The sequence below is a fragment of the Cajanus cajan genome, chromosome 7, assembly GCF_000230855.2.
Source record: "Cajanus cajan strain Asha chromosome 7, NIPB_CcT2T_4, whole genome shotgun sequence".
NCBI lineage: Eukaryota > Viridiplantae > Streptophyta > Magnoliopsida > Fabales > Fabaceae > Cajanus > Cajanus cajan.
In genome coordinates, this window is record NC_138523.1 from 3158352 (window position 1) to 3174251 (window position 15900).

At 30.4% G+C, this 15900-nt stretch overlaps 1 protein-coding gene across 4 annotated transcripts; it reads left to right on the forward strand.

Annotated features, from left to right (window-relative positions):
- The first annotated feature begins 6172 nt into the window (after positions 1 to 6172).
- Positions 6173 to 14934, forward strand: LOC109795510 (Serinc-domain containing serine and sphingolipid biosynthesis protein). Of its 4 annotated transcripts, none has more exons than XR_003802920.2 (13): positions 6173 to 6423; positions 6981 to 7219; positions 8982 to 9058; positions 9673 to 9832; positions 10156 to 10180; positions 10270 to 10359; positions 11239 to 11410; positions 11878 to 11926; positions 12822 to 12931; positions 13514 to 13548; positions 14079 to 14212; positions 14327 to 14400; positions 14650 to 14718. XR_003802920.2 is itself a non-coding variant. In XM_029269121.2 (13 exons), the coding sequence occupies exons 2-13, from the start codon at positions 6982 to 6984 to the stop codon at positions 14739 to 14741; spliced, it is 1293 nt and encodes a 430-aa protein (XP_029124954.1). In that variant the 5' UTR covers positions 6200 to 6423; position 6981; the 3' UTR covers positions 14742 to 14934. The 4 variants fall into 4 exon arrangements, 2 of the variants coding, with proteins under 2 accessions (XP_029124954.1, XP_020210629.1); XR_014428071.1 differs by having other exon boundaries at positions 6185 to 6423; positions 11853 to 11926; positions 12862 to 12931; XM_029269121.2 differs by having other exon boundaries at positions 6200 to 6423; positions 13477 to 13548; positions 14650 to 14934.
- The last annotated feature ends 966 nt before the right edge of the window (positions 14935 to 15900 follow it).

Below are 15900 nucleotides of genomic sequence, written 5' to 3' on the forward strand. Positions count from 1 at the left end.
GTAATGAGATGGCATGATTCATTGGAGATTTATGTGGCGTGTGATTTGAAAATAATTGAGTATAAGACATGTGTTACGAGTAAGAGATAGGTGTCACGAGTACGAGTATTCGTCTTTAGACCATGAATATTCACCCTCAAATCATAAGTAATTATCGTTAAGCTAAGAGAATTCGCCTTTGAGCCATGAGTATAGTGTTTAGGGCCTTGAGGTATAAAGTACTTATATATGCATAGTTTAAAAAAGAAGTGGAATTCATTTGGTTGAGATTGTGGACTATGAATGTGTTGTGAGAGAGAGAGAGAGAGAAAGAGGAGTTCTCACTCCCTTTTTGCTGTTGTTCTATTTTGTTTAGTGTTTTGTAGGTAATGATCATCATGAAGATGATGTAGGAGATAAGGTATAAGCCTTATGGGATGTCACGTGCTTTGATATAATGTGATACCAGGGAACTTAGATTAAAATTTATATTCTTTTGAGTTGTGTGTGTGATTATGTTAGAGTGAGGAGTTCTCACTCCCTTTTTGTTGTTATTCTATTTTGTTGAGTGTTTTACAGGTAATTATCACCATGAAGATGATGTAGGAGATAAGGCATGAATCTTGTAGGATGTCATGTTATGTTTTGATAAGATGTGACACTAGGATACTTAGAATAAGATTTCTATTGTTTTGAGTTTCCCTATATTATGGACGATGTTAAACACTTGTGGGTTATTTTATATCATGGAGGACTTCTATCTATTTCTTTGATTTTAGGAGTAATTTTGTGGGTTATTTTCTTTCATATGAGAAATATTGTGATTAATTAAATTTGAACTTTTGATTTTGCTATGCAAGATAAGTTTCATTTAGTGAAAGATAGAATGTGCATAAAAGGGATAAATTTTAGTTCATGATTTTAGATTTTTTTTTGGTTTTAGTGTGACAATGGAATTTGTGCTAAAGTGCAAAAGATCCAAGAGAAGAAAGGATTTTCTTTTAGTATTGTTTGGTGATTTTCTTGTGCTTATATTTGATTTGAGAGGATAAATAAGTAAACATAAATAGTACTATCTCTGATCCTAATTACAAGCAATAAATTAGATTTTTCTTTGGTCTTAATTATAAATAATAATCATTGATTTTTAAAGTTACTCAAGGTAAATTTCTTTTATACCCTTAATTAATTACTAACTTTATTTCTTATTCATTCACTTATAACTAATATTAAATATAACAACCACTTAAAATAATGAGCTTCATCTTTTGAATAAAATTGGAATTTATGAAGGAATTAATTAAAAAGAACCAACTTAATTACTTTTCTTGGTCTTAATTAATGATTTGTCCAATATTGCTTATAATTAGTACAAAAGTTAGTATGAGTTTTACCCTTTGTAAGGAATTCAATTCTCTTTAAAATTGAGATTTTGTTTTCATATAAACTAATACTTGTGTTTTCTTTTCATGCAAGTAACAAAGTGTCAAATTCAAGGAAAAATTTCTTACAAAAAGGAGAGAATGATGAAAACCTATCAAAAGGTTGCACTTGAAAGAACTTAAAGAGAAGCAATAGATTGAGAATATTTTGTGTTTAAGCTTTTTTTGACCTTATCATTTGTATTTGGCTTAAGCCCTTTTAATTAACAACTTACTCGATCTTTATTGAGTTGTTTGGAGGTGTTTCATTTCATCTTTTAGTGGACTTCATCATAATGAGCTACATTAGATATTAGGTTTATTTTATAAATTGGCCAAATCATAATTTTTTAATTAATTTTTACTCATTTTAGAATGAAGCTTCAAACATTGTAAGAGTAAACTCTCTTTAGGAACTACTTCTTATATTTTGAATTTCTGAATTTCATGGTTAGTGACAAATTTTTCTCAACTTATCAATTCTTATGGGTTGTAGCATTATTCTTCTATTTCAAACCCTAATCCACCTTTTTCTTTAATTTCTATATTTTCTTAAAATTTGTCTAAATATATTCCTATGTGAACCGCTGGAATTTTGATTCGAACAGGGTTCATATCACCTATTCACCTTCCTTTTTTTTTTTTTTTTCTTTGTCTTTCTATATTTTAATTTTTATAGCTTTAGGTGTTAAGGATGTATTTAAGGAATAAATTTATTTTATGATCTTTTCCAAAGGTTGATCTTAATTATTCAAACCCTTCCTATTGGGTTTATGACAACCCATAAATCACAGGTTCTCACTCTTGCTAGACCAATTTATTTGGTCAGCCCAAGCCCAACTATATATTATAATTTCTTGATATTATACTAAGGAATATTCCATGAAACATTACATAGAACCTTATAAAATTACTTAACTAAATCTTGTAATAACATATATTAATTAATTAAAATTTTGAAATAATTAAATGAATATTATTCATTTAAACATTTCCAATTTACCGAAAATACATTAACTAACGAATCAATTAATTTTTCTCACTCTCATTCACTCTTTTAAACATACACTTCATTTTAAGAAAACTTTATAATACCAAATTTGATTACTTAAATTAGAATAATTTAATTCCCATAAAAATAAATAAAACACAAATTAAAGGGGAAAAGATTGGATTGTTACATAGACAGTTAAATAAATCTTTCATGCACAAGATTCTTAGAGCACCTCCAACGGAGGTGCTTATGGTGTTGCTTAAGAATAAGCAACGGAACTTCCAAGAAACTCCCATTGGAGTAGTCCTACGTGGCAACTCAGTTGCTTAAATTTTTTTCACAATCGCTTCTACTAGCAACGGTGCTTAGCACTGAAAAACTTGAAAGAGAGAAATTTGATTGGTCCTCTTGTATCTAGGTGGAATATGAACAGAAATTTTCAAAATAAAAAAATAATAAAACATCCTTCACCTCTTCGACCTCTGTCCGGGGAGGGTTGTTGACGCCGGCCGCCTCAGCACGGCTGGGCCCCTCCGCGCGCGACCAACTCTGCCTGGCCGTCCCCTCCGCATGCGACCCCTCCTCACGGCCTACCCCTCCGCGCGCGACCAGACCACTCCGTCCCGCACGCGGCTCCTCTCAACCAGACCCGTTGGCCGGCGAGCAAACCCCTCCGCCCGCGAACCCCCTCTGCCCGCGCGCGTGCGAACCCCTCAAGCCGCGAAACTCGCCGTCGCGCGAACCCCTCCGCCCGCGAAACCCCTCCAGCCGCGAACCCCTCAGGCCGCGAACCACTCTGGTCGCAACCCCTCCGCCCGCTAGTGAAGAGAGTGAGTAAAGAGCGAGAGGATCGTGAGTGGATCGTAAGTGATAAGTGAGACAGTGGAGCGTGAGTGAAGAGTGAATTGAGAGACGTTGAGAGTGCATCAGAAAAAAAATAAATAAATAAAAAAGGATGTGGTATCAAAAATTTATAATAAAATATAGTGTAAGATGTTAAAAAGTGTAGTATGAGTTGTAAAAAAGTAGAGTTGCTTATAAGCAATTCTCATTGGAGCAAAAATTGTAAAAATGTAGTATGAGTTGCTTATGAATGACGTGGCACAGTGGGACCCATTTAAAGTAGTTGGGAGTTGCTTATAAGCAACTCCCATTGTAGATGCTCTTATGAACAATAAGTGTTAGGTAACATTGTGAGCCATCTGAAAATCACATATTGCACAGTTGATGAAAGAACACACAACACAACAATTTCTTATCTCACATCACCACGACAATGCAAGAAAAAACAATTCATCTTATGTCATAATCGATATAGATGTAAATCAAATATTTGACTCATCAAGCCAATTTCACACCACTGTTATTGCAAGTAATTTATCAACTTCAACTTTGTTATTCAAGAATAAATCATCAATAATATATAGTTGATTGATAGAAACCTTTTAACAATAGTTTCACCTTAATCAATTGTTATTCCTGGAAGAATTCTTTTTTTATTTTTTATTTATTAGAATATTGCATTTTTCCAAATTCAATTCTTATCAACTTTCACCAAACCTAATCTGCATCATCATTTCACAAATACACTACAACACGGCCAAAGTATAGAACAAGAAAACTTGTTTCTAATGAAACGTGAAAGAATTAATAAAAAAAATGGAATGCCAAAGAAGTGAGCAAATTAAATTAATGATGATCGAGCTCAGGTTCAATGGAAAAGGGGGATACATGAATTAAATCATTATTTAATACATGATGCATTGTTGAAACATTTTTATAAATTAATAATAAAATTTAAACCAATTTTAATGTTACAACTCTTTGATTACATGATTTATTTCATTCTTGTAAGACAATTTTGTTTGATGTAGTGTTGGACATCTTAATTAACCATGTTATAAGATACCAGTCCTTTATGTTAGACTCTAATTGATAGTGTTGATTACATGATTTGGTATTTAAAGAATATATTTCTTAAATTATCGTTTTGTAGCATTTATGTTATAATCACTTTAATAAGAAGCGTGTAAAAATATTTTATGTTAAAATTTCAAATCAATCGTGAAAATTTCAAACAGAAATTGTTAATGTAATATTAATTTAGTGGTGCCTTATAACTTTTCCGAATTTCAAATAAATAAGCAACATTTGATAATTAAAACTAATTAGTTTGATTTTACTGTTGGTATTTCTCATTTATTTTCTATTATTTATCTACAATTAATTTTTTTTCTCTCTTTCTTCTCACAAATATAGGCTTTATTTATGTTTGTGCACAAAATAGAGAATAATTAATCATAAAAACATCTTACATAATTGTAAAGGGACGAAAACTACTTTTTAATATCAAAAAATTTGATAATTATGTTTTATATATAAAAAAGGAAGATATATGTTTACCAGTCTAATCTAATAGCTTGCCACCGGAAGAATACTCCTTAGTCAAATCATTTTGTGTGTGATTTCGAAAAAATTTCAAAATTAGTCAAGTTGGAAAAAAAGTTATACTTGTCATTTAATAAAAAGAAAAACATTACTCAAATTGAGAAAAAATTATACATCTTTATTTTAATAAAAAAAGCATTACTCAAGCTGAAAATGAATTCTTCCTTTTAAAATAGTAAATTTGAGTTTAACTTAATCCTACAAAATTAACTTACAAAATAAGAATTACTCTTTATTTATATACTTTTTAATTATTTTATTTTTAGTTGGTGTAGGATTTGAATTATTTTCAGATACTTACTATTCAATATTTGTTAATCTTTTGAATAAGATTAGTTTTATAGATGATGATAATATTTTTTGGTAATGGAAAAAAGTAAAAAATTAACAACTTAAAATAATGTAGATGAATTGGCACGCGACAAACATATTGAACGGTTACTAATACCTATTGAAGACGCGTGGGGATTGGAAAGCTGGAAAAGGTCTTCATGGGGCTACCCATTCTTGTCTTGACCTTCTTTGTCCTTATTTCATGTTTTATTATTTTATGCCACCAAATTCTTTTAATTCAAACCATTCCCGCTATCTCCTAAACCATTCCCCTTATCATTCATTTTGCTCTAACAATTTTCTCACTCTAACATACATACATGTATGCTCTAAAAAAATGTGTTTTTAACACTTTACTAAAACGTTATCAAGTATTTATTGGCCAATTACCCAAATAAAAAAAATAATATATTAATGATAATGGTTGGATAAAATTAAGTAGAAGGGCTGAAGGGTGATTCATATGTTCAAGGTTGGATAAGCATCCTAACTCCTAAGATTCCTAACTCTTTCGATCGAAATTTCTAAGAAAAATAAATATTAAAATAAAAATGCCCATATAGCATTTTTCAGATATCAGCAAGCTATGCATGTAAGTTTTTTATTCAAATCATTTGTATCTGAAATGTACATTCTTGTGCACTCAGAAATGTAGTTTTAGTGGTCAAGTTTAGATATAATAGAGAGGACTTGTACAATTTTAGGAGTTTGAACAAGTATAAAAAGTACTTGTGAGATGGAAGAACAGGAGGACACAAAATAGTATTACATCTTGTGACAATTTCATCAAACAGCTGGCATTTTCTACTTGGAAAAGGTAACTAGATTTGTTAAAATTATTTCTTGGCTGGTTTTCTGTAAACTAAACAAAATAATATTATTGAAAGAGGAGGAAACTTCTACACAAGTGAGCTGCACCAAAATATGAAGATTTACTACAATGATGCAGAAGTCAAAAAGATAAGACAAAAAAAAAATATTTGATATGCAAAAGTATCACAACATTTCAAATGTGGACACCAACAAAATTATGCCTATGAATGCAACGGGTGTGAACACCAGTTGCATTTAACTACTCATCACACAGCCTCCTTCAGTCTTCAAATACCCTTCTCAATCTGTTGCTTCTGAACTGACATTTAGGAGCATTTTTCTTTTAACTGGTACAAGTAGGACCAAAACCTTTATTCTCTTGCTCCATCTCAGGTGTGTCCTAGCTTCAGCGAGTGCACTCTTAACCAAAATAAGGTGAGAATTTTGAAGTTGATTCGTGCATTAACAGGCCTTCCTGCATTATGTTCATAACATCAACAGCATTGTATGTTCTACTTTATAATCATAGGTTTCTTTTCCTTACAGCTTGTTGAATGTTTCTTGTGTGAGCATTATTTGCAAGTGCGTTTTTGTCTTCTTTCTGTAGTTTGTATGATTAGCCTCTATTGGAAAATCTAGTGTGAGTGGTTAGTCCTACATTAGTTAGGAAATGATTCAATAAAAAATATGCATGTAAGAGATGTGATGCACTTAATATCTTATGGTTTTGAGTAACCTTTGTCTTTCGCTAGTCTTTGTTATTAGCTTGCGAACTCTTCTCGGCATCTGTGTTGTGTGTTTCTAGCTTTTAAGCATACTTCACTATTTTTGGACTTAAATATAAGGTTTTTAGGTCTGCTCTGGGATATATGAGATCGACTTGGTACTCCCAAATCAATTTCCATCTTTGTTAAAATAATGTTTGTGTAACTCTATCATTGTTTGATAAAAGATGTTGAGAGTGGTTAATCTAGTTGTTTGGTTTGATCTAGAATGAGTGCATCTGAGGTAACAGCTGAAGCAACTGCAGTACATGTTAATTTAAGGGACAGCCAGAGTGTGCTTCAGGAAGAAGTGATTGCATCTTTGGAGTTAAACAAGGTTGATTATGCAATGGAAAGAAAGAAATCACTACGAGCTCGCTATTATTTTGGCATTATATTCTTGATAATGAATCTTGTTGCCTGGTTTTTCCGTGACTATGGGCATAGTGTTCTACCATTTATTCATTGTAAGTCAATTTTCTATCCATTTTCATTTTCCATTCTCAGACCACCAGAAATTTTACATGGCAGTATGAATTTCAGTTATCACAATATAATTTAGCTTCATTCTTTTTAACTATAAAATTAATTGGTATTAATTTGTAACTATGAATGATCATGGCCTCATACTCATTTTCATATTATCATATATTCATATTTAAATGTGAACTGTTAAACAAAATAAATTCACTCTTATGATGATAGTAAATTCCCATATAATCATATCATCTACAAATCACATATTGTTATTTACTTTGTACCCAACAGGCATTTTCAATTTACAGATCAGTAATGAATAGAATATTTGGAGAGTGGACAATCAGATATGTGACTATTCAAGAACAATTTAACTGCTGGATTGCATTTACATTGATGGTGAAACATTTTCCGAAAAAAATAGATCAATTTTGCATGTTTACAATTTTTGAGGTCATCAAGTGGTTTAGACCGTATGACACATATCCTTTGGTCTCTGTATATGCTTCAACTAAGAAAAACCCCATCTTCTATCCCATGGTAAACAAATCTAAATCCTCATTAAAATTATTAAGCTTTGCACGTCTATTATGGATACTTTAAAGTTGATAAGGTAGACTGCAAAAAATGATTTTATACACAGTTGCTTTATATAATTTTAATGTGTGCACACACACACCAACATGAACACCTAACACGATATGGATACGGACATTGGGATATGATTAATGTCCAAAAAGTAGGACACTGGAATACAACATGTATATATAAATTTTATAATTTTTATATGATAATCACTATAAGAAAATAAATCATATCTCTTAAAAGTTAAAACAAAGTAATTCTTATGAAAATAAGTCTCACTAAAAAAAATAAAAATGTTATGAGTCTTATAAATAAGTTGACTTTTTAATTTTTTTTATAATAAAAGTGTTAGATATGTGTTTACTTAGGAGAAGGAATCGACTCTTTATATTAATGTTCAAGTTGTGTTAGGAAGGTGTTAAAATAGTGTCAGAGAGGTATCGAAACAATTTTTTTTTAATGATGACATGATGTACATGTGTTGTGTGTGTTTCATACCGTGTCTAACAATTATCATGTCAGAAACATGTTAAACATACTGACACAGTATTTTGTAAATGTGTCAATGTTTCATAGGCGCACACACACATATATATATATATATAGAGGAGGGATTCTTTTACTCCAAGAATAAGTCTACCTAGTTCAATAACTCATGTTCTACATCAAATTTTAACGATTGAACCGTTCAATTTAAAGTTCTTGATGCATAGATCAAATCTGCAAATTTTTAAAAAATTTGAAAATCATTTGATACTTTGTTTCATTAATTCAAATCAATGTATAAAATAATTTTATGATTATCTGTCAATTTGAATTAATGAAATGAAGTATCAAATAATTTTCAAATTTTCTAAAAATTTGTAGATTTGATCTATGCATTAAAAACTTTAAATTGAACGGTTAGATCGTTGAAATTTGATGTAGAACATGAGTTATTGAACGGAGTAAGTCTAGGTAGACTTACTCTTAGAGTAAAAAAATCCCTCCTCGTATATATATATATATATATATATATATATATATATATATATATATATATATTTGTCAAAGCTTATATAGTCAAATCTCTTGATGATGAAGCTTTCTTAGTGAAAAACAAATCCATTAAACATTTTTTCACGAACTTGTAGGACTTGACAAGTGATACTGTTTTAATTTCTACAGATATCAAAGTTTGTGGAAGTGAAGGAGACGACTGTTTTCATTCATTGGGAGTTCTTCGTGTGAGTTTAGGATGCTATGTATCTTTCAGTTATCAGAGTTTTTGCTTCATGATGAATCATTATGTACTGCCACTGTATCTCTGGATATAAGTCATATAACCCTATGAACAAAAAAACTCTTATTCAATAACTTACAACATGACAAATTGTATCTTGTGCCGACTTTCTTGAAATGCAAACAATATTTATAATGACCAAGCCTAAACTCAAAGGGATCTAAACATGATAGTTTCCTACACACTCTCACACACAATCATACATAAATACATACAGATATATTGGTTACAACTTTTTTTATTTTATTTTGTTATTACTTTCAGAACTGGATTCTCAGCAGAATATGTTAACAAAATATTGCAAGGAACAAGTAAGGATTAGAATCCTCCGTGCGTAGGTAATCAGAAAAAAAAAAAAAACAGATATTATGCACACCTCGAGTGTTATTCGAAATAAACATGAACCACATTCCTCCAAATCTTACTTATTGCAACTCTCAGCAGCTGTTCCTCTTTATTATATTAAGTTATGAGGTGTTGCATTTGATACTTGAGAAAAAATTATCCCTATTCTCTATATAATCTTCAGAATTGTTGGTTAGTAAGAAGAACTATGTTCCTTGACGATGAAGTCAGATATTTTTCTCAGTTATGTTTCTCACCACAGTCAAAACAAGAAAATTATGTGAACATCGAAATTGGTGGCATTCTGGATGGTGGGAAGTGAAGTCTGTTTTGTTGATTGTATCAATGGCACTCCCATTCTTCTTCCCATCAGAAATTGTTCAAATATATGGTAAGTTTCTTCTCTTCATAATTTTGGCAGAATGCCTTAGGATCTTAGTTATAATTGATCGTTTGAATTTTGCAATTGGTTTTTATATAACAATTTGGGATACAAAAAACAAAAAGAGAAGTTCTTGTACAATTACAAATGATTCATTTGAATAAAAGTCTGTCTTCCAACAATTTGATCAGGAAATTGTTCTATTTTATCATTAAAAAAGTTCTGTTTACTATTATTTATCATTATTCAAACATAACTCCTTTCTTCTTCTTTTCTTCTTTTTTCCTTGAATATTATTGAATAAGACCCATAACACTGCTACAATCTTGCAGGTGAGGTTGCTCGTATCGGTGCCGGGTAAGCTTCAGATCCTTCACCGGTATCTGTTTTATTTTTCTCTCTGCAGATTGTTGCTTACATGCATGTTGTGGTTCATGTTTATACAGAATTTTTCTTCTTTTACAACTTGTGAGTGTCATCCATTTTATCACTTGGTGGACTAAGTACTGGACTCCAGAAGAAGAAAGGAAGCAGAGGTACTCATCACTATTGCTGAAATATATCATAGATAAACAACCTAAAGTCATTTTTTACGTGTTCTGACTTCTTAGGATGAATACAACCTACCTCTGACTTCTGAATCAGAATTGTGTACTGGCTATTTTGGTGCCCAGTAAGTAGATTAGTAAAGACTTGTTTTTACATAATTTTAAAGATCTCAAGACTTCAAGGTTATATGAAAAATATTCATCATGATCTAGATATTTACCATGGGATGCATATCAATTGTTTTCCTAAAGTTTGTTACAGTGGACATTAACTTTGTTTATTATTTGAAAATAGTATTACCATGCACTCTGGAGATTAGAAAAACAAATTTGTAATATAAAATTATTCTGAAAGACACAAAAAAACAAATTTAAAGTATGCTTAAATTTAACTTAATCAAGTTCATATCTTAAGCTCACTAAGGATTTCAATGCATCTAATAACAACTTTGGGAGAACCACACCACAAAAGCTAACTATTATAGCTGGCGAGCTCATGGCCTTATAAGTCTCATACTTTTAATGTGAAGTCTTATACCTTGCAATTGGATCCTATAAGAATCCCATAAAAGCAATCTTACTAATTGTAAGAAATTCAAGGATATTGGATCAAATAACGGTGGTGTTGTCCTACTACTTAACTTGTAAGATTGCATCTCTTAAATAGTTTTCTTGGCCATATTACTTTATAAAATATGCTCCCAATTAAGAGTGAATAATTTAATGCTTATGAATCATAAAATACAAGCCAGTCTGATAGTTTACTTTCTTGAGGAATTTGTAAAAGTATGTGTCATCATATAACATTATGACCATTTTGTTATGCCATTTACCTGGATACATTAGCATGTTATTGTGTTGGCACAGGTGCTCCCTTGGACTTTTAATGTCAACGTTGTTCTATGTTGCCTCTATATGCGGTATTGTCTATCTGTACGAATCATATGCCTCAAGAATTTCATGCTCTCTCAATCTATTTTTCATCACATGGACAGTAATTCTACTTGCTGCAATGATGGTTATATCCTTAAATTCAAAGGTACACTGCTTTGACAACTGGGTTGCAGCTAGTGGCATTTTTAATAGTTTGCAGTGACAAAAGAAAAAAAAAACTATTTTTCATGTCCTTATTTTCTTTCTTTATCCTTAAGATGATATAATTTAATGTACAATATCTCAAGAGAAAAATGCACATTTTGACTTTAACTTTACCCTCATTTGGTAAACCATAAAGTTAGTCTTCCAAAATATGTCTTCACATTAGCTTTTCGAAAAAAAAATGATTTCCAATAAGTCTCTTAAAATCCTAAATGTTACCATATTTGTCGTCCCTAAATTTTGACACCCAATTTGTCTCTCAGATAAAAAAAATGTTTCCATGTCTGTTCTTATAAAGGAATATAGTGGTGACTCAAAATCTATGATTTCCATTAAGACAATTAAAATCTATGTTCTGTCATTTATATGATTAAATATTACAGGTTAACAGAGGTCTTTTATCTTCAGGAATCATGGCTTCTTACATTGTTTTCCTTTGTTGGTGTGCAATCAGAAGGTCAGGATTCTCTAACCCAAACATCTCTATAGAGATTCCTTGACTAATTTTTGGCATTATATCACTTCTATATAATATTTCAGATTTTTACCATGAATGATTATGGTATCGACCTCTCACATTAATAACCATGTAGAATGTAGTAACATTCCAACACTAAATTATAATAATTAACAAATTTACTATACATAACATCGGTGCATTTTAATTAAATTCTTTTATTAATTTTTTTCTTTTATTAATATTTGTAGTCACTTAAAAAATTTCCAATTGCTCTTCCAAAGTTCTCTATAGTGATTAAATTGGTTCTTTACAATCGTAATTAGATGATTTCTTAGTGGCATTTTTATAATTTTTTTTTTCAAGATGAATATTTTTTTTTCCAAATCATGAATTTTCTCTTTAATAATCCATATATATATATATATATATTCGCGAGAATAATGTAGTTATAATTACTTGATTTTGATGTTGATGAATAATTATAGTTCGGAGGGTCTCTTCCACTATTTTGAGGAAGTAATTCTATCCTTTGACGTGTTGGGTGTGTCTAGGGCAGCTTTTCTTGAACAATAGAAATGGAAGGGAGAAAGTGTCTTGTACCACTTAAAATGCTGTTTTTTTTTTTTCCAGACACTGAGTTTTAATAAAATTTATAAAACTTCCCTTTTGTGTATCAAGTGGTGCGTCACGTTAGCATATATTATTTGGATGAAGATATAACAAAATTCCCTTCTTGCAATGTAATTCACCCAGCTGTTGCTGATGCCATAATTATTACTTTGTTTTCGCTGAAGAGTATACAATTTCAAATATATTCTATTGGATTTTATATGCGCTAACTTGATTCATTGTCAACTTCAAATGATATACTTTAATTTGAAATTTCTTCTAGAGATGGTATACTTACAGAGATCTCCATCATGGAATTTCAGTGAACCTGCCACCATAAGATGTGAGACAAAGAATCATGAGAAAGGAAACAGTGGCTGGATAATTATACTTGTAAGTTTTTCACTCATTGTTGATGAACATTTTGTTAAAATTGCTTAGTAATTAAGGATAGGGAAAAGTCACTTTGTAGGATCAGCCAAAGTGGGGAGATATAGTATCTAGCCTAGTCTGTCTCAGTTTAGGAATCACAATACTTCAATTGTTATGCTAAATTCATATTTAACGCAGTGTTGTAATAAAAGCGAGAACCTCCTACAAGGATAAAGTATGTAGAAGTATTCAACACAACAAAAATAGTACGTAGAATTAGATGCATAGAGATTAACTGATCATGTTTACACTTACTGGCATATACTATACCATATGCTGTCTAGTTTTCTTGCATGAGCAAGTTTTACCAATGCTACTGTTAGATTTTTTACTAGCCCTCTGCATTCATTTTGCTGACTCTGCAATCTACATTATCTTTGGATATGCAGTTTATGTGTGTCTGTGAATTAGAATTAAAATACATATTATCTCATACTATGGATGTATCTTTACGTGAATGCTTTAGTCATCCTGTTATTTTGTGTTATATACTATTTTCTTAACAGGGCTTCCTTATTGCCATTTTTGCAATTGTGATGGCAGCATTTTCCACAGGCATTGATTCAAAATGCTTTCAGGTGAATAATTCTTCAGAGTCTTCTCCACTAAATTCAGAAAATGTTTCTTCAAAATCCCATTATCAACCCTTTCCTAGAAATTAGGGAGTTGTAAAGCATAAGCTCCATTCTTTGATCTAACAAGACACCTCAACTAAAGTAAAATGTTCTTTTAGAAGTCAAGAGAAAATAATTCCCTCCATAAGATATCCATAAAGATAGATTATATTACCAAAAGTCGTTAAGTTAAATGATTCACCATTTGTATCCCTTATCAAGGAAATTGAGGTTTAATCTCCAGCTTGGGCACACAGTCATCTTTACCTCTATAGAGGCCGACTCGGTAGGAAGAAATTATACCATCTTACTAAACTGAAAAAAAAAAAAAAGACAGATCATAGTCATTTCATCAGCTTCTCAATATCCAAATCAGCATTGTTGAATTCAAGCCACTTATTGTGACAGATAGAGAACAATCAGGGTGATAGATAAAATCGTAAAAATGATGTTTGTATCCTACATATTGAAGTGATTTTTTTGATCCTTTCCAGTTTTCAAATAACAAAGTTGAGCATGAAGATGATATTCCTTACAGTTATGGATTTTTTCATATGGTATTCTCCTTGGGGGCAATGTACTTTGCAATGTTATTCATCAGTTGGGATCTAAACAACTCAGCCAGGAAGTAAGGAACCTAACCCAATGTTATCCATCAATGTACTTTTTTATGTGTGATGATTCTTGACATCTTATATGCTCTTTATTTCTTTTATGAATCATGCAAACATCAAACCACCAGGTGGAGCATTGATGTTGGCTGGATAAGTACATGGGTGAAAGTTATCAACGAGTGGTTTGCAGCAACAATTTATAGTAAGTGAATGACTATTACTTACATAGAAACAGTTATTTCCTATATTTCAATAGCTTCAACTTCAACCATAATCTTGTTGATATTTATAAGACAAATGTTTGCTTGAGATGTACAAGTAATGATCAATACATGATAGTAATAATAGCTTGTAATGGATTGCCAAAGTGAAGTACTACTAGGCAGTTTGATAAGGCACCTACCTCTCCAATTCATATCTTAATTTCTTTCATTTTATTTGATTTGAACAGTTTGGATGCTGATTTCCCCAGTTGTGAGACAGAACAAAGTTATGGATAATAATGGAACTGTTCAGGAGACAGCTGACTCAGTTATGGCTTGATTGACAATGGCAAAGTCATCGACATTCTCCCTTTCAGTTTTCTTTTTGTTATTCCTTATTTAAATTGCTTTTTTATACCTCTTTTTATTTAAATTATTCAATTTGGTTCTTTATTTTTAAAATACTTAATTTGGTCTGTTAATTTTTAAAAATAATCATCAATGTCTCCTTTCCATCGGTTTGACAGCAACAATATTAGTCTGGTTAGACGTCTCCATTTTCACAATTGACAATGTCACTTTTCCCTTGATGTTGTTAGTGTGGATTTGGAGGGAAGAAGATTAGATATTTTTAGAAATTTTAAAAATTAAATTATATATTTTAAAAATAAAGTAATTAAATAGAACAAATTAAATAAAAACAAAGATAAAATGAGAAATTTAATCTTTGTATTTTATTTTTCAACCCACTTAATCGTAATGATTGAAAGATAAATGTCAACAATAAAATAAAATAAGAGTGTTCATGGTCCGCTTTGATTTGAACTTAGAGTAAATTAAAGTTTGAATCAATCAATCTTTATTAATTTGGTATAGATTGGATTTATTAAAAAATTATTGCGATCCAAATTAAACTAAATCAAATTAATCAATAATGGATTAATTTGATTTAAATTAATTGTTTTTCTTTAAAAAAAAGGCAAACATTGATTTTTGTGAAACAAAAAATACTTTACTTTATCTCAAAATTTAAATAAAAATTTATCATTAAAAAATGTAAATAACATTCAAGTGTAATAAAGAAAGCAATGTAAAAAAATAATATTAAAGTAATTTAACATAGTCTAAAATTTGAGATTTAAGATATTCTAATCTTTATAATTAAATTATTGAAGTTAGAAACATACATTTGGTCTAAGTACAAATAGTGTATTATAATTGTAATGGGAGTGCAGGGTAGCTAATAAAATAAAAGTATTATAAAAATATTAATATTATAAAATAAAAATATCATAAAAGAACTATTGTAATTAATATTGTTAGAGTTAGTGTGGTATGGTAGTGTTGCATTTATGAACATACTTTTAGTGTCGAGTGTAACATTACATGACATATAAAACACTTTTTATGTTGCATGTAACTATATCTGTCATAGAAATCAACACATTTTATAATAGGTGTAACACATTTTATAATAGGTGTAACACATTTTATAATAG